Source organism: Coregonus lavaretus (assembly GCF_964263955.1).
Source record: "Coregonus lavaretus genome assembly, chromosome: 5".
NCBI classification, from domain to species: Eukaryota; Metazoa; Chordata; class Actinopteri; order Salmoniformes; family Salmonidae; genus Coregonus; species Coregonus lavaretus.
The window spans coordinates 56,346,324-56,365,848 of NC_139992.1; the positions used below are offsets into that span (position 1 = coordinate 56,346,324).

At 41.8% G+C, this 19,525-nt stretch overlaps 1 protein-coding gene across 1 annotated transcript in view; it reads right to left on the bottom strand.

Moving 5' to 3' along the window:
- The window catches only part of slc39a10 (solute carrier family 39 member 10), a 60,846-nt gene that overhangs the window by 15,874 nt on the left and 25,447 nt on the right, over nucleotides 1–19,525 (bottom strand). The window contains exons 5-6 of the mRNA XM_084162235.1: nucleotides 19,307–19,484; nucleotides 4,136–4,311 (exon numbers count right to left, since the gene is read on the bottom strand). Coding sequence (XP_084018361.1) covers nucleotides 4,136–4,311; nucleotides 19,307–19,484 — 354 coding nt within the window. The remainder of the gene's footprint in view (nucleotides 1–4,135; nucleotides 4,312–19,306; nucleotides 19,485–19,525) is intronic.

The following is a 19,525-nucleotide window of genomic DNA, read 5'->3' on the forward strand; positions in this document are numbered from 1 at the left end:
TGACAATGACCCAAAACACACGGCCAAGGCAACAAAGGAGTGGCTCAAGAAGAAGCACATTAAGGTCCTGGAGTGGCCTAGCCAATCTGTGAAGGTAGCTGAAGGTTCGAGTTGCCAAACGTCAGCCTCGAAACCTTAATGACTTGGAGAAGATCAGCAAAGAGGAGTGGGACAAAATCCCTCCTGAGATGTGTGCAAACCTGGTGGCCAACTACAAGAAACGTCTGACCTCTGTGATTGCCAACAAGGGTTTTGCCACCAAGTACTAAGTCATGTTTTGCAGAGGGGTCAAATACTTATTTCCCTCATTAGAATGCAAATCAATTTATAACATTTTTGACATGCGTTTTTCTGGATTTTGTTGTTGTTATTTTGTCTCTCACTGTTCAAATAAACCTACCATTAAAATTATAGACTGATCATTTCTTTGTCAGTGGGCAAACGTACAAAATCAGCAGGGGATCAAATTATTTTCCCTCACTGTACATGTCAGACATGCTTTTAAGTTAAGTTATGTACCCAGTAGGTCCCTCAGGTCCTCTGGCACTGGTGGCCTTTTAACTATCCCAATGCCTAGGAACAAGAGGCATGGAGAGGCAGCCTTTAGTTATTATGCCCCCAATCTCTGGAATAGCCTGCCAGACAACATGACATATTTAAAATAGATCTTAAAACGCATATTTTTAGCTTTGCTTTTCCTTAGGGTGCTTTTTAGTCATTCAGTTTTGATCATTCTTTCGTTTTTTAATCTTATGTTTGTTGTGTAGTAAATATTTCAGCTCTTATTTATTTCATAGTCTTTTCTTTCTTTTCTTTCCTTTTCTTGTGAAGCACATTGTGTTGCATTCCATGTCTGAAATGTGCTGGCTCTATAAATAAAGCTTGATTTGATTACATTCTCAGACTAAAGATATACTGCAATTCCAACCACAAAATGTCTTAGCTTTGATTTGAAAATACAACAACTTGCCTAGCTAACAGCTAAATGGTTGTTTTTGACTTTGTATAATTCTAAATCTTTTTTTTTTTTAAGAAGCTGCACATTTTGTCATGGAAATAATGTTATTTCCAAAAACCAATTAGCAAACCTGCCAGAAATCCAGTTGCATATTGAACGGTGAGATTGCTGAACGTGGAATGTTGGCTAAAAAGGCTGGTACCCAGACTAGATATGGTGTACTTTCTTACGAAATTCAATCAATTTAACTATTTTAGCATAAAGTGATAAGATGTTTTTGTGTGTGTGTGTGTGTTTGTGTGTTTTTTATTGCAACAATAATACCAATATTACACATCAATAGAGACATTTGTTTATACAATGAAAAAATAAAATAATTAAAAACACCAATTCAGGACATCTTGAGATGTGACAAAGCAATGAGACATTCAGAGACATGACTTCCCAACTTTTTAGTTTGAGGGATTTATGAAATTGTAACAGTTAAATGAAAAAAACTACAAAATAAGGACATTTCCCACCCCATTTACATTTGTGAATATAATTTTTGGCCAAGATAGAATAATGTCACTAAAATAGTTATGATCGGAATTACAAGGATAAGCATAGTGCCATTTAGCAACAAACATATTTAGCAAGTGTTTAGCACCAGCATTCTGTAAAATAACAGATGGAAACTTTAGCAAATGCTTAGCTAGTAACTTTAGCCTACAGTGTTTAATTTCATGGCCAGGATTCCTGAACTTGTCAACAGCATGAAATGTCAAGGCAATTATTTCATCGCTATTAGGGGTGATGGGGTGACCTCAATTACCTCGACTAACCGGTGCCCCCGCACATTGACTCGGTACCGGTACCCCCTGTATATAGTCTCGCTATTGTTATTTTTACTGCTGCTCTTTAATTATTTGTTACTTTTATTTCGTACTATTTTATATAGTATTTTTGTGCGTGTGTTTTTTTGGTATTCTTTCTTAAAACTGCATTGTTGGTTAAGGGCTTGTTGTATTCGGCGCATGTGACAAATACAATTTGATTTGATTTGATGGATGATGAATTGATGACTGGCATGAAACTCGGAGGTGAGGAAGTTAGGTTGGAAAAGTTTGCAGGGAGCTGATTTTCTGGGGTAGTCTGAATGCAGGTTTTGTGGAGGAAGATTGTCTGGGATAATGCAAAAGGCTAATTCAACTAGAGCAGTCTGATATTACACAGGTAAATTATAAATCAGAATTAGTCATATGTGTGATACTTCACAAGGAGCTGTCAGGCTGAGGGCTGTGAGGGGAGTTGGCACTGTATTGTGTGGCACTATATTGGAGCTCCACTGAGGACACCAGTGGTAAGGGGACAGGATCTTGGAGTGAATTAGTTGGTTTGGCGATGGCAGGGGTTTACGCAGTGGGGTGCAATGTTTAGAATGTTGCAGATGAACGTCATGAAGAGTCGACACCTTATTCCTTATTCTGCAAAAAAAACGAATCATGTCTGCTCTACACAATCCATTTCTATCTTAACGTTCTGTAACGTTGGGCCAGAACGTGGTTAGTGGGTGTGTGTGGATTGGATGCCATGGCTACGGAGGAACTGAGGTGGTACGCGGGGTGGATGTGTGGGTGGTACAGGGCAGAGAAGTTGGCCTACTCAGTGTTCAAATTGCACATTGATGAAGGCCTAAAACTAAACACCCGCCACCCACCAAATGCAGGTTGGTTTTGTCATTGGCGGGAAGAATTCCTAATTCACCAGCCATATTGGCGGGTGGTCAAACTCAGGGCTCTACAGTGCGGGCATTTTATAAAAATAGTCAAAAGTCAAGTATGGGCACGTGTGAGTTGTGATTTATAGAAAGATAAATGCTGCAGTAGCTGTTTAAGTATTTCTGCCATTCTGTTTCATATCTGTTAATGCACAATCTAATCCTAACGTTATAGCCCACCTCGTGCAGCAACACTGCCTGTCTGGGAGGCTGTGCGCACTGTTAAGTGCTGAAAGATTTGTTTTTAGAAGCAATGCGCACAGGCATAAAAGTTGGTGTAACTACTAAAGTGAGACTTGTTTCTTGGCTATTTACATTGTTTTATTCACAAGTTAGGTTGTTTTTAAATGTTTCGAGTTTGCTTCCACTGCAAGCAAAGAGAAGATGTCGTCAGCCTCTACTAGTCAGATTCTCACAGGCACACTAGTGATGTGCAGTTCGTGAACGATTCATTCTTTTTTAACTACTATTTTTACTGACTCGAGAGTCAGGATTAGTTTTTCATGAGTGACTTATTCATTTAAGTCGTTCGTTTGACCTGCTAGTGCCGGCCGTAATGAGTCCTAAAGCAGGATTAATACACGCTTCTCCAGCTCAGTGACTCCAGAGACGTGCACCGACCACCAACTGTCTGTCATATGTGCGCAGGAAAATAGATGAATAGATGAGATAGAGAAGAAAAATGTATGTTTAGAACTGACAATTGATTGCATGGTGCATGAATGAATGCAATTAATTGATTATTGAATGTTATGATGGACACAGCTTTGTAGAACCAAAACATACACAGCCTCAGCTCAACAAACTCATCAACAAACTCAAACACGAAACATTTGGAGGGCTGCAGTTCGCGAACGACATTGTGCTCATCTGTGATATTTTGGTTAAACGACTCGGGTCACAAAATATGACATTAAACTGAGCAATATACCTCATTACTTCTTACTAGTAATACATTCATTGTTTTAGAAACGTTACTAAGCATGCTCATCCATTTTGTTTTGAGTTTTTTGGTATAATGCAAAACAAATATTTTGGTTGGTAAGAATATCTGAGTGGCTGGTAGATTTATTAATCTATCTGCCACAGTGTCTGGTAGAGAAACAAAGTTAGTTTTAGGCCCTGACATTGACTCTTGGGGGTGCCCCATGTCTCTTAGGAGTGCCTGACGTTAATCTTTGTTTTTTTGGGGGCCAGCATAGATATTTCCATTCTTGTTGTGGGGGTGCCCAGACCCCCTCTTCCAAGTATAGCTGTAATTCACGTGGGGCAGTAGGTGAATCATTGATCTGACTTTCTGTAATGTTGCGCCATCCCAAACAAGTCTCTGAACTTGTTGGTGGATGTGTGTAGATTGGGTGCCATGGTGGCTATCTGAGAAAATGAGTTGGCACCGGAAGGCGCAGAGCAGTACTCACATGTGGCAGAAGGTGGAGCAGGGCGTCGCCGCTGAGCGTGCCTACAGCCAGGGCCACCAGGAAGGTGAGCAGGAACTTGAAGCAGCCCTGGTTGAGGATGGGCACCAGTATCACACCCAGTAGGGACAGCAGGCTGATAATGGTGATGGAGACAAAGCCCCACATCCAGACCCACACTGCATACACAGAGACAGAAAGGGGGTGGGGGTAAGAGAGGGGAGAGCGGGAGAGAGACAAAGATGGAGAGAGATAGAGACAGACAGAAAGAGAGTCATACCACAACTCGTAAGGGAAGGAGCATTATGCACTGACTGCCAAAAATATTGTGAAGGGGGAGTGACACCATAGTCAGAAACCTGTCCCCCTGCAGAGACAAATCCGCAGTCCACAAGCTGTTGGCATTAATAGGCTTACTTCACTTGAGTGCGATTTTGCAACAACCTCTTCCATCGCTGTTGGAAGCAATAGCTATATACAGAGCCACGTTGGTAGATGTCATTCTGAGTTCATTTTGTCTTTGCACCTTCTTGAACATTTATTCAAAACAGAGGCCCAGAATTAAAACAGAAACGTAATGTATCAAAAGGTCATAAAAGTATATGGTGATGACAGGATCAGTTTGACAGTCATCGTTGGGGCCTGGAATCTAGAAAACTGTGAGAAACTAAAAGAACACTTTAGCAAGAGAGGATGGATGTTTAATGTTGTGTGAAATTCAATGTCACAAACGGGTGCCGCATTCGCTAAACCGATACTAGCTTCTGCCGCCGGCATTCAGATCTGGCAGGCGTCGAAGACTGCCATTGCAGGCTCATCATGACGCTCATCTTCCAGACAATTAATTTCAATGGGGGATTTCGAGAGTCCTTTCTTGCCACGTCAATATGAATTGGTGTTCAAAGATTATGTTGTGAAGATCGCGTAGTCCGTTTTGGAGGTGGCCTGACTAATAACTGTGCCTTTCTTGGTCTGTTCAGGTTATTATACATGCTTGTAACCCTAAATAACCACGCAATTCTGTTGACAATAACTACACTCCAACTGCAAGGAAAGGAGTGGGAGAAACCCTTTCCTTGAAGCCGCAAAAGCAAATTTATACTGTTGTTTTCCAGTTATTTTTATAGGGCAGGGTAATCACGTTGCCTTTAGTGGGCCTGCATGCGGCATGTGACTCCTTGCGCTTCATAGAGATCAGTAGGCCTCCTGTAGCTCAGTTGGTAGAGCATGGCACTTGCATCGCCAGGGTTGTGGGTTCGATTCCCATGGGGGGCCAGTATGAAAAATTTATGCACTCACTAACTGTAAGTCGCTCTGGAGAAGAGCGTCTGCTAAATGACTAAAATGTATAAATGTATCAGGGGATCACAAACTCTCACTCTCTCACGGGATCAAATAAGTGCAGCCTTTGGAAAGGTTTGAATACTTTAAATACTAAATACTTTTTTCCTCTCTCGGAGTGGTCAATGGTCTATCTTGACTGGATAGGTTAAACCAAGGGTTCATGGACATGTGCACCCCTGGTCGTATCATTGGTGTATTCCAACGTAGCATCAGCAAATCTACAAATATTAAATAGCAAATAAATAGTAGGAGTGAGCAGGCTTAACGCTAAAATCAAATTGATCAAACAACGATAGTCCAAATTTATCCAAATAACTAATGAATAAAACACCAGAGGGAAATAATGCCAAAACACCTCGTCATGCATTTTTTCATCTGCCTAGTCTCAGGTGATTAATGAAAAAATGATCCCTGATCATTCTGCAGTTGCCTGAATAGCTGTAGAGGGAGTGAATCAAGCTGTTGCTGTCGCTTTGCCCAACTGGAGGATTAAAAATCATTAAAAGATCTCCCCAAACGCTGCAAGTCCTTTTGGAAACAGGAGGCAGGCGTTTCTCACAGGGGGGAATGCTAATAAAAGAGGCAGTGCCCAAAGAAGTGCTAATTACACAGCTATTAGCCGTTAGTTTTGGGAGCACGCCCGTTAAGTTAAGCTCGGCTTTGGGGCAAAAAACAAAAACACTTGTATTAGCTGTCAAATCCCTCAGACCTCCTCCAATGAGCTTTGAGAGTGGGGTGAGGTATTGAGGAAACAAGGCTAGTAGTTTTCAGCCAGACATTGTCATGTTCATGATCTCCAAACAGGGAGAGAAGATTTTTGATTGGGGAAAAAAAGGTACACGAGCCTTCCTATTGGGGAAATTCAACTTAAAGGCCCAGTGCAGTCAAAATTAAGTTTTTCCTGTGTTTTATATCATATTGTACAGCTGATGAAACAAACACAGTAAAAGTATGAAAAAAGTTGATCAGTGTTATTTCCTCATAGTTGCTGGTTGAAAATGAAATCTACACAGGACCTAATCAGAAGGTTTGCCTGGTGACATCACCATGCAGTAAATTTCTTAATAGACCAATAACAAAAGAGAAAATCTCTGCTACTAACAGCTAGTTTTCAGTTTCCCCTCCACACTCAGCCCACTCCCAGAAAGTCCTAGCAAAATGCTAAAAAGCAATTTTTGCCCATTTTAAATGGAAATCTATTACAGTAAGGTACTTACAGTGCATTTGGAAAGTATTCAGACCCCTACGTTAGACTTATTCTAAAATATAGATTACATATTTATTTATTTCTCAAATCTATCTATACACAATACCCCATAATGACAAAGCAAAAACAGGTTTTTAGATTTAAATTTTGATAATTCATAAAACATGTAATGAAATAACACATTTTTCATAAGTATTCAGTCCCTTTAATCAGTACTTTGTTGAAGCATGTTTGGCAGCGATTACAGCCTTGAGTCTTCTTGGGTATGACGCTATAAGCTTGGCACACCTGTATTTGGAGAGTTTGTCCCCTTCTTCTCTGAAGATCCTCTCAAGCGCTGTCAGGTTAGATGGGGAGTGTCGCTGCACAGCTATTTTCAGGTCTCTCCACAGAGGTTCGATCGGGTTCAAGTCTGGGCTCTGGCTGAGCCACTCAAGGACATTCATAGACTTGTCCCGAAGCCACTCCTGCGTTGTCTTGGCTGTGTGCTTAGGGTCATTGTCCTGTTGGAAGGTGAACCTTCACCCCAGTCTCAGGTCCTGAGCGCTCTGGAGCAGGTTCTCGTCAAGGATCTCGCTGTACTTTGCTCCGTTCATCTTTCCCTCAATCCTGACTAGTCTCCCAGTCCCTGCCGCTGAAAATCGTACCCGCATCATGATGCTGCCACCACCATGCCTCACCGTAGGGATGGTGCCAGGTTTCCTCCAGACGTGACACTTGGCATTCAGGCCAAGGAGTTCAATCTTGGTTTCATCAGCCCAGAGAATCTTGTTTCTCATGGTCTGAGAGTCCTTTAGCTGCCATTTGGCAAACTCCAAGCGAGCTGTCATGTGCCTTTTACTGAGGAGTGGCTTCCGTCTGGCCACCCTTCCATAAAGGCCTGATTGGTGGAGTGCTGCAGAGATGGTTGTCCTTCTGGAAGGTTCTCCCATCTCCACAGAGGAACTCTGGAGCTCTGTCAGAGTGACCATCGGGTTCTTGGTCACCTCCCTGACCAAGGCCCATCTCCCCGATTGCTCAGTTTGGCCGGGCGGCCAGCTCTTGGAAGAATCTTGGTGGTTCCAAACTTCTTCCATTTAAGAATGGAGGCCACTGTTCTTGGGGACCTTCAATGCTGCAGAAATGTTTTGGTACCCTTCCCTAGATCTGTACCTCGACACAATCCTGTCTCGGAGCTCTACAGACAATTCCTTCGACCTCATGGCTTGGTTTTTGCTCTGACATGCACGGTCAACTGTGGGACCTTATATAGACAGGTGTGTGCCTTTCCAAATCATGCCCAATCAATTGAATTTACCACAGGTGGACTCCAATCAAGATGTAGAAACATCAAGGATGATCACTGGAAACAGGATGTACCTGAGCTCAATTTCGAGTCTCATAGCAAAGGGTCTGAAAATGTATGTGAATAAGGTTTCTGTTTTTATTGTGCAAAAAAAGAAAAATCTGTTTTCGCTTTGTCATTATGGGGTATACTGTGTAGGATGATGTGGATTTTTTAAAATGTAATGCACTGTAATTGTTGCCAATAAATTATTTGATATAGATATAAAAACGGCTGGATTGGGCCCTTAACATTTATGAAAGTGTGGATTCATAGGACGGGGACCAAATTAATGATTGACATGGCTCTGTCTAAATGGATCGGGATGTTACATTGGGATTTGTGTGAAAACAGCTTGTTTGTGCGAGTCAAGGTTAGTGTCCTCTCTCTGGCTTAATCCCTTTTAATTGCCCTCAAGGAAGCTTTTAATGGTGGGAGTTTAGCATCATTGACATTCCAAAGGGCATTAAAAAAAACGAACTCTACCCTCCCCTCTGCAGGGAGAGGAGGGGGCTTAGAAATGGAACAACATTGGCCACACACCCTTGTTGCAGCAAACATTATATAATATGCTGTAGCTTTGGGCCACACCCCTCAGGTTATCCTGAGTTAAATGAAAATGTTTACCAAAGTTGGTCGCAAACTCCTCTATCCTGCTTTGTGACACTCCCTTCAGGTGTTGATGCCCATGAGGCGAATATGCATATGCCACAAAGGTGGCTAACCTTTGAGCCGGGTAAATTATGTCGCGCTCAGATAGTCCTTGAAATCTCGTAGCTCCCAGTTGGTGAAGATGACATGATGTATTCAATTGCTTTTGAATTTGTAACAACTCTTCAACCAATGAGATTGTATCTATATGGCTAAGCAAGCTAATTTTGCTAATGTTAAGGCAGTTAACTTGGTTTTGGTGACTGTGTCAATAATGTATACGTTTGATTTAAATCTGTTGGTGAAACCAAGCTTCTCTCTTTTTAGTGATTTTTTACCCACCATTATTTTCAGAACATTCTGCATCAGTATGTTGTGTCGCTGCTTCATATTCCACATTCACACCAGTTTCTTGGACTTATGGAATTGAATAGTGTCAGAGAGGAAGAGGTGAAGCAAGAGAGCTGACTCCACCCCAAAATCTGAAGGTGGGGAGTGTTGAATTGGGTCAACATAAAATGTAATTACTAATTTGCTACGTGAGGCCTATTTGATCGAATAGAAGTTTAATAATGCTTTAAAATCGGTTGTTACGAACGTACTGGTATACAGTGCATTTGGAAAGTAATCAGACCCCTTGACTTTTTCCACATTTTGTTATGTTACAGCCTTATTCTAAAATTGATTAAATAAATCTTTTTCATCAATCTACACGCAATACCCCATAATGACAAAGAGAAAACAGGTTGGGAAAATTGTTGCTAATTTATTACAAATAAAAAACAGAAATACCTTATTATTCAGACCCTTTGCTATGAGACTCGAAATTGAGCTCAGGCGCATCCTGTTTCCATTGATTATCCTTGATATGTTTCTACAAGTTGATTGGAGTACACCTGTGGTAAATTCAATTGATTTAACATGATTTGGAAAGGCACACACCGGTCTATAAAAAGGTCCCATGTCAGAGCAAAAACCAAGCCATGAGGTCGAAGGAGTTGTTTGTAGAGCTCCAAGACAGGATTTTGTCGAGGAAAAATTCTGCAGCATTGATGGTCCCCAAGAACACAGTTCTTAAATGGAAGAAGTTTGGAACCATCAAGACTCTTCCTAGAGCTGGCCGCCGACCAAACTGAGCAATCGGGGGAGAAGGGCATTGGTCAGGGAGGTGACCAAGAACCCGATGGTCACTCTGACAGAGCTCCAGAGTTCCTCTGTGGAGATGGGAGAACCTTCCAGAAGGACACAAATCTCTGCAGCACTCCACCAATCAGGCCTTTATGGTAGAGTGGCCAGATGGAAGCCACTCCTCAGTAAAAGGAACATGACAACCCGCTTGGAGTTTGCCAAAAGGCACCTAAAGGACTCTCAGACCATGAGAAACAAGATTCTCTGGTCGGATGAAACCAAGATTGAACTCTTTGGCCTGAATGTCAAGTGTCACGTCTGGAGGAAACCTGGCACCATCTCTACGGTGAAGCGTGGTGGCAGCATCATGCTGTGGGATGTTTTTCAGCGGCATGGACTGGGAGACTAGTCAGGATCGAGAGAAAGATGAACAGAGCTAAGTACAGAGAGATCCTTGATGAAAACCTGCTCCAGAGTGCTCAGGACCTCAGACTGGGGCGAAGGTTCACCTTCCAACAGGACAATGACCCTAACCACACAGCCAAGACAACGCAAGACTGGCTTCGGGCCAAGTCTATGAATGTTCTTGAGTGGCCCAGCTAGAGCTCGGACTTGAACCCGATCTAACATCTCTGGAGAGACCTGAAAATAGCTGTGCAGCGACACTCCCCATCCAGCCTGACAGAGCATGAGAGGGTCTGCAGAGAAGGGGAGAAACTCCCCAAATACAGGCGTGCCAAGCTTGTAGAGTCATACCCAAGAAGACTTGAGGCTGTAATCGCTGCCAAAGGTGCTTCAACAAAGTACTGAATAAAGGGACTGAATACCTACAGTGAGGGAAAAAAGTATTTGATCCCCTGCTGATTTGGTATGTTTGCCCACTGACAAAGACATGATAAGTCTATAATTTTAATGGTAGGTTTATTTGAACAGTGAGAGACAGAATAACAACCAAAAAATCCAGAAAAACGCATGTCAGAAATGTTATAAATGTATTTGCATTTTAATGAGGGAAATAAGTATTTGACCCCTCTGCAAAACATGACTTAGTACTTGGTGGCAAAACCCTTGTTGGCAATCACAGAGGTCAGACGTTTCTTGTAATTGGCCACAAGGTTTGCACACATCTCAGGAGGGATTTTGTTCCACTCCTCTTTGCAGATCTTCTCCAAGTCATCAAGGTTGAGGCTGACGTTTGGCAACTCGAACCTTTAGCTCCCTCCACCGATTTTGTATGGGATTAAGGTCTGGAGACTGGCTAGGCCACTCCAGGACCTTAATGTGCTTCCTCTTGAACCACTCCTTTGTTGCCTTGGCCGTGTGTTTTGGGTCATTGTCATGCTGGAATACCCATCCACGACCCATTTTCAATGCCCTGGCTGAGGGAAGGAGGTTCTCACCCAAGATTTGACGGTACATGGCCCTGTCCATCGTCCCTTTGATGCGGTGAAGTTGACCTGTCCCCTTAGCAGAAAAATAATAATGTTTCCACCTCCATGTTTGATGGTGAGGATGGTGTTCTTGGGGTCATAGGCAGCATTCCTCCTCCTCCAAACACGGCGAGTTGAGTTGATGCCAAAGAGCTCGATTTTGGTCTCATCTGACCACAACACTTTCACCCAGTTCTCCTCTGAATCATTCAGATGTTCATTGGCAAACTTCAGACGGCCCTGTATATGTGCTTTCTTCAGCAGGGGGACCTTGCGGGCGCTGCAGGATTTCAGTCCTTCACGGCGTAGTGTGTTACCAATTGTTTTCTTGGTGACTATGGTCCCAGTTGCCTTGAGATCATTGACAAGATCCTCCCCGTGTATTCCTGGGCTGATTCCTCACCGTTCTCATGATCATTGCAACTCCACGAGGTGAGATCTTGCATGGAGCCCCAGGCCGAGGGAGATTGACAGTTATTTTATGTTTCTTCCATTTGTGAATAATCGCACCAACTGTTGTCACCTTCTCACCAAGCTGCTTGGCGATGGTCTTGTAGCCCATTCCAGCCTTGTGTTGGTCTACAATCTTGTCCCTGACGTCCTTGGAGAGCTCTTTGGTCTTGCCATGGTGGAGAGTTTGGAATATGATTGCTTCTGTGGACAGGTGTCTTTTATACAGGTAACAAGCTGAGATTAGGAGCACTCCCTTTAAGAGTGTGCTCCTAATCTCAGCTCGTTACCTGTATAAAAGACAGCTGGGAGCCAGAAATCTTTCTGATTGAGAGGGGGTCAAATACTAATTTCCCTCATTTAAATGCAAATCAATTTATAACATTTTTGACATGCGTTTATCTGGATTTTGTTGTTGTTATTCTGTCTCTCACTGTTCAAATAAACCTACCATTAAAAATATAGACTGATAATTTCTTTGTCAGGGGGCAAACGTACAAAATCAGCAGGGGATCAAATACTTTTTTCCCCTCACTGTATGTATGTACAGTGGGGAAAAAAAGTATTTAGTCAGCCACCAATTGTGCAAGTTCTCCCACTTAAAAAGATGAGAGAGGCCTGTAATTTTCATCATAGGTACACGTCAACTATGACAGACAGAATGAGAAAAAAAAATCCAGAAAATCACATTGTAGGATTTTTAATGATTTTATTTGCAAATTATGGTGGAAAATAAGTATTTGGTCAATAACAAAAGTTTCTCAATACTTTGTTATATACCCTTTGTTGGCAATGACACAGGTCAAACGTTTTCTGTAAGTCTTCACAAGGTTTTCACACACTGTTGCTGGTATTTTGGCCCATTCCTCCATGCAGATCTCCTCTAGAGCAGTGATGTTTTGGGGCTGTCGCTGGGCAACACGGACTTTCAACTCCCTCCAAAGATTTTCTATGGGGTTGAGATCTGGAGACTGGCTAGGCCACTCCAGGACCTTGAAATGCTTCTTACGAAGCCACTCCTTCGTTGCCCGGGCGGTGTGTTTGGGATCATTGTCATGCTGAAAGACCCAGCCACGTTTCATCTTCAATGCCCTTGCTGATGGAAGGAGGTTTTCACTCAAAATCTCACAATACATGGCCCCATTCATTCTTTCCTTTACACGGATCAGTCGTCCTGGTCCCTTTGCAGAAAAACAGCCCCAAAGCATGATGTTTCCACCCCCATGCTTCACAGTAGGTATGGTGTTCTTTGGATGCAACTCAGCATTCTTTGTCCTCCAAACACGACGAGTTGAGTTTTTACCAAAAAGTTATATTTTGGTTTCATCTGACCATATGACATTCTCCCAATCCTCTTCTGGATCATCCAAATGCATTCTAGCAAACTTCAGACGGGCCTGGACATGTACTGGCTTAAGCAGGGGGACACGTCTGGCACTGCAGGATTTGAGTCCCTGGCGGCGTAATGTGTTACTGATGGTAGGCTTTGTTACTTTGGTCCCAGCTCTCTGCAGGTCATTCACTAGGTCCCCCCGTGTGGTTCTGGGATTTTTGCTCACCGTTCTTGTGATAATTTTGACCCCACGGGGTGAGATCTTGCGTGGAGCCCCAGATCGAGGGAGATTATCAGTGGTCTTGTATGTCTTCCATTTCCTAATAATTGCTCCCACAGTTGATTTCTTCAAACCAAGCTGCTTACCTATTGCAGATTCAGTCTTCCCAGCCTTGGACAGGTCTACAATTTTGTTTCTGGTGTCCTTTGACAGCTCTTTGGTCTTGGCCATAGTGGAGTTTGGAGTGTGACTGTTTGAGGTTGTGGACAGGTGTCTTTTATACTGATAACAAGTTCAAACAGGTGCCATTAATACAGGTAACGAGTGGAGGACAGAGGAGCCTCTTAAAGAAGAAGTTACAGGTCTGTGAGAGCCAGAAATCTTGCTTGTTTGTAGGTGACCAAATATTTATTTTCCACCATAATTTGCAAATAAATTCATTAAAAATCCTACAATGTGATTTTCTGGATTTTTTTCTTCTCAATTTGTCTGTCATAGTTGACGTGTACCTATGATGAAAATTACAGGCCTCTCTCATCTTTTTAAGTGGGAGAACTTGCACAATTGGTGGCTGACTAAATACTTTTTTCCCCCACTGTATGTATGTATGTATGTATGTATGTATGTATGTATGTATGTGATATTTCTTTTTTTTATTTTAATAAATTTGCAGCCCCAGTCTGAGGTCCTGAGCACTCTGCTTTGTCATTAGGGCTATTGTGTGTAGATTGATGAGGAATCTTTTTTTATTAATCCATTTTAGAATAAGGCTGTAACGTAACAAAATGTGGAAAAAGTCAAGGGGTCTGAATATTTTCAGAATGCACTGTATTTTCAATTCATACCATTTAAACACCTTTCATGGATAGACTACCCTTACCCAAGGTCAGGTTAAACCAGCCTCAGTAGCCTAGGCCTAGGCTAAGGGTAGCCTATGGAGGGCTTTATATGAAACGGAAAACAAGCAATCTGTTTTTTAAAACAACAACTATATTTCTAAATAGGATGGGGTCAGAAGCATTTTATCATTAATCACATCTCTCATTCCATGGCACTGTGTGCACATGTAGGCCTAAATGGGGTGAAACAATAGTTTGTTTCTAAATACAACATTCACTGGCACAAGACACATCTCTCTTCCATGGGCACTGTGCGTCATGGCTGGATAGCATGCGCTTCGGCTCTCAAAATCCATGCCATTATCAACTGTGTTACTATTAAAACCTGCTTTTTGGGGGTATTAAAACCAGAGGTTGGAAACCAAATTATTTTCCAATCGTTTCATTCTGAACAGAACCAATATTCTTTATGGTTCTGTTCCACTTTTTTGACCAGAAAAATAAAGTTCTGAACCAGTTCAAACCAAAAAAAGTACTGGTTTATAATTGTTCCTTTTTTAACCTGTGAAATCATATTATTATAATTTTTTTTTTTTTTTTTTTACATGTAATTCATTCAGTTACTTCACCAATCAGTGCAGACAATCTAGTTGTTTACATGCGTGATGGACAGACAAGTCTAGACTATGGCACAAGATGCGACAAATTTTGTGTGTACAGAGCGGCATGTCTTAACTTTTTGTAGTTAATAAATCCAACGTGAAACAGGATAACTAAGCCTATAGTATCCTTAACTAGCATTGAAAAAGTTTATCAATTTCTCTCTAGCTAATTAAACATGTCTCTCCCTATCTTCTGAATCACGCTTGTACGTCAGTACAGTAGCCTATGCTTCAGAGGGGGGAGGGGCAGTTAGCCTAAAAACACACACACTGGCTAAGATTTTCAGCTTGCAGGCAGACACTGGAATATGTTTGAGTGACAAAGTTAGGGCTTTGAATAGGCGCTTTGTTGCATTTTTTTTGTGGGACGATTAAAAACCATTAGCGCTGCATGAAATGGTCACTTTTGCGCTTGTTTTTCAGGACACACCTCAAATATTGCCACCCCTCCCACGTCAGCACAAGCGAGCGGATATTAGACAGGTAAATTGCCGAACCTGGCTTTAGGGCTGCCAGTGCGCCAGTTTTTACATGACGAAATTGCAAACTAACGCGCGTTTGACACTTGTGCCTCCTTAGTGCAATCCGAAAATATAGCCCACTATGTAATGGGACATATGAAATGTACAGGCATACTAGATAGTATGATATGAGTATTGGGATGCAGCCTGAGTCTATACATTATTTGATTTGTTGGAATTTTGGTTTTATTCTGTATGCCAGCTGATTTATTTGTGAATAAACATAATTCTTTAAATGACATTCGTGCCCACCTTAGTATTTCAATGAGTGTTGGGTTTAGTGCCAAGTAACTGACCCTTATAGTACATGACAATACTTCGTTCTCTTGCAACATGTCAGTTGTTTTGAAATGTATCATCTTGCCACAGAGGCAGTTGCTACCATTGAGCAATATCTTATTTGTCGCATCAGGCAAAACGCCCTATAATCCTGAGGCAACTGTAAATCAGACAGACAGTACATCACTGGCAGGTCCTTCACACTCACATAACTCATACTCCCCCCTCTCATTACTCCCATCAGGAAGAGCCGGGTGGAAATATGGGGAAGGAGGGAGAGAGAAGAGAACAACTGGTCCGTGTCCTCACTCCAATTATGCTTCTCCTTCAAGCCGCGGCTCAGAAAGAAAGACTGTCCTCAGTGGAAGTAAGAGAAAAAAAAAAGAATGAGAAAACTTAACAGAACATTTTCTGAGCACCCCAGTGGAAGTCCGCAGGGGTAAACGAGAGGGGGGTCTCCCCAGTGGGAGAGACTCCAGTGCTTCACTAATGAGGAGTCATCCGTGCCCTCTTGCCTTTTTCAGTTCCATCTTAAATCACCTTCTTTGAAACCATTTTTATTGTTGTCTTCAGCCCCACAGCACAATTGTTGCATCAGGACTCTGGAGTTTGTGTGATAATGAAAGATTTACAGTACCTTCAGAAAGTATTTACAACCCTTGACTTTTTCCACATTTAGTTGTGTTACAGCCTGAATTAAATACCCCATAATGTCAAAGTGGAACTATGTTTTTCAAAATGTTTACAAATTAATAAAAAATGAAAAGCTGAAATGTCTTGAGTCAATACGTTTTCAACCCCTTCGTTATGGCAAGCCTAAATAAGTTCAGGAGTAAAATGTGCTTAATAAGTCACATAATAAATTGCATGTAATCACTCTGTGTGCAATAGTGTTTAACATGATGTTTTCATGACTCCCTCATCTCTGTACGCCACACACACAATTATCTGTAAGGTTTGGCAGTGAATTTCAACCACAGATTCAACCACAAAGACCAGGGATGTTTTCCCATGCCTCGCAAAGAAAGGGCACCTATTGATAGATGGGTAAAAAAAAATAATAAAAAAAAGCAGACATTGAATATCCTTTTGAGCATGGTGAAGTTTTTACAATTTGGATGGTGTATCAATACACCCAGTCACTACAAAGATACAGGCATAGATAGTACAATGAGCCAGATATTTCACTGGATGCATAAAGCATCCGGTTGGCGTTTCCACTCACTACCAAATATGGTGATGAGAAGAAGCCCAGTGGCCGGCAGTTGGAGAAGATAGAACAAGATGGATTTTGGCCGACATTCTGCTAACTTTCTCATCGATTAAAGATTTGATCTTTACAGAATTCAAATATTCCAAAACATGCATCCTGTTTGCAACAAGGCACTAAAGTTGCAAAAAATGTGGACCAGCAATTAACACTTTGTATCCAGGAAAAAAATTATGTTTGAGGAAAATCCAATAACACATTACGGAGTACCACACTCCATATTTTCAAGAATAGTGGTGGCTGCATCATGTTATGGGTATGCTTGTAATCGTTAAGGACTGAGGAGTTTTTGAGTAAAAAAAAAAAAAAAAAAAGATCTAAGGACAGGCAAAATCCTAGAGGAAAACCTGGTTCAGTCTGATTTACACCAGACATTGGGGGATGAATTCACCTTTCAGCAGGACAATAACCTAAAACAAGGCCAAATCTACACTGGAGTTGCTTACCAAAAAGACAGTAAATGTTCCTGAGTGGCAGAGTTAGTTTTGACTTAAATCTACTTGATAATCTATGGCAAGACCTGAAAATGGTTGTCTAGCAATGATCAACAACCAATTTGACAGAGCTTGAAGATTTATTTTAAAGAATAGGCAAATGTTGCACAATCCAGGTGTGGAAAACTCTTAGAGACTTACCCAGAAAGACTCACAGCTCTATTCGCTGCCAAAGGTGCTTCTACAAAGTATTGACTCAGGGGTGTGAATACTTATGCAAATGATGTATTTCTGCATTTAATTTTCAATACATTTGCAAAAATGTCTAAAAACATATTTTCACTTTGTCATTATTGGGTATTGTGTGTAAAAAAAAAAAAAAAAGATTCAGGCTTTAACAACCAAATGTGGAATAAGTCAAGGGGTATGAATACTTTCTGAAGGCACTGTATAGCCAGATTAGCGTTATCTCCGGTAGCTTACTTTCATTCCGGTAAAACACGATTTTCAACAGTGCATAGATAACAATTATAAACTAGCAACTTACATAGGTTGTCACTCAACTAATAAAGCCTAATATCACACAAGCCATTTTTGCATTTGAATGATGAAGGTGCTTCACTGATGTGCAAGAACAGGCCATCTACCTCTCGTTGGTCAGCGCTCAAAGCTGGGCACAGTGTGCAGTTTGACTACTGATATTGCCTGGAGTTTTTCGGCATGCAAAATGACTTGTAGATCAATGACTGTCAACACAGTTACATGCTTAGTTGTGACATGCTAAGTTGTCACAAAATAATAGAGGTATTTTCAGAACGTATAAAGCATGTAATACGAGCAACAACAAAAAAAGTGAACCGCCAATTCATAACGTTTGAATCTATTTCTGACCAATGCATGCTACATTTGGATCTGAAGACCGAACCACTAGTATTTTAAATATTTGAATCAGCGACCGATGCCTATCGGTGAATCGTTACATCCCTAGAGGAAGGCTATTTTATTTACACCCATGGCACTTCACAGTGCGGTGGTTTGATAGCCTTCTCCAATCCCTCACAAAACAGTTTGGAACCCTGCCGTTTAATGAGCATTGAGGGGCCTTGAGACGTACAACTGAATTGGCCTTGCTGATTTCAATAATGTTCGGCTTACGCTCTGAAATGTTTGAATAAAAAATAAAAACATAAAATTTGAAAACAATGGAGCTACTGTGATATAACCAATGGAGACCATGTGATATGATTAAGCGAGTTGGAAGATAATTCTTCACATTGTTTCAAATGCAAGTTTCGACAGGAAGTATTCCCTGCTTGGCAATTTTGCTAAATGCTGTTGTCCAAATCCTTTGCCATTTTGATGTAGTGTCATGGGTAAGAACACTTTAGTAGTAGTAGTACTTGGCAGCTAAAAGCTGAATTGCAGTACTGAGAGTGTCATTGCATCATATGCATGTCAAAACAGAAAAACACCTAGGCCTATCCAGCCCCAAGTAGTATCAATTCACCACACCAATAAAAGGGCAACAACATAAGATCAACCTTTGAGCAGCCCTTATGTTTTGGCAAGGTTCAGCAGAGCCCTGGGCAATGCTGATGGCAAATAACTTTTATGCCCAAGTTTATGGCACATGCCAAATCATGACACTGTCACAAGGCTATTGGCATGTTTCTGAGTATGTGTTCTCACTCGACACAGAAGAGCCTTCAAGCTCACTGTGTGCTACTTAACAAGCGGGGTTGTATTTCCTGAACAAATACTGTAGTTTGCTGTGTTCATTGTGTTTGTGTGTAACCGAAGCGAAGTGTGTACAGAAGTGTGTGAATGATACATCTATTGCGCAAAAAGGGCCTAATACTGCCACCCATGTGTGAGTGGCACCATTCAAAACATAGTTTCAAAGCCTAACGTCCACAGAACAATCTAATAACATTGTGTATGCTTTTGGGAATTAGTACCTCAATTGTCTCATTGTTGACATAAAAGTCACAATGGTCACATTGTTAGTAGACGAGGTAAGATCCTTATGATGAGGGCTACATAAATGCATTACTGTCGCCGAGTGAAGTCACAGGGCCTTACCGGAGTTGGCTGGCTCCAGGGCGGCCTGCCCCACGTCCACCTGGTGATAGTGGCGGATGCAGACGCGGCTGTCAATCTGGTAGAGCAGTGCCGGGCACAGGTAGGTGAACTGGCTGGGCGAGATGCGTGAGTCTGGACTCAGGCCATAGTAGTTGAGGAGCCTGGTCAGATTCAGACACTGGAGGAAGGAGGGAGGGAGAGATGGTGGAGAGAGGAGAA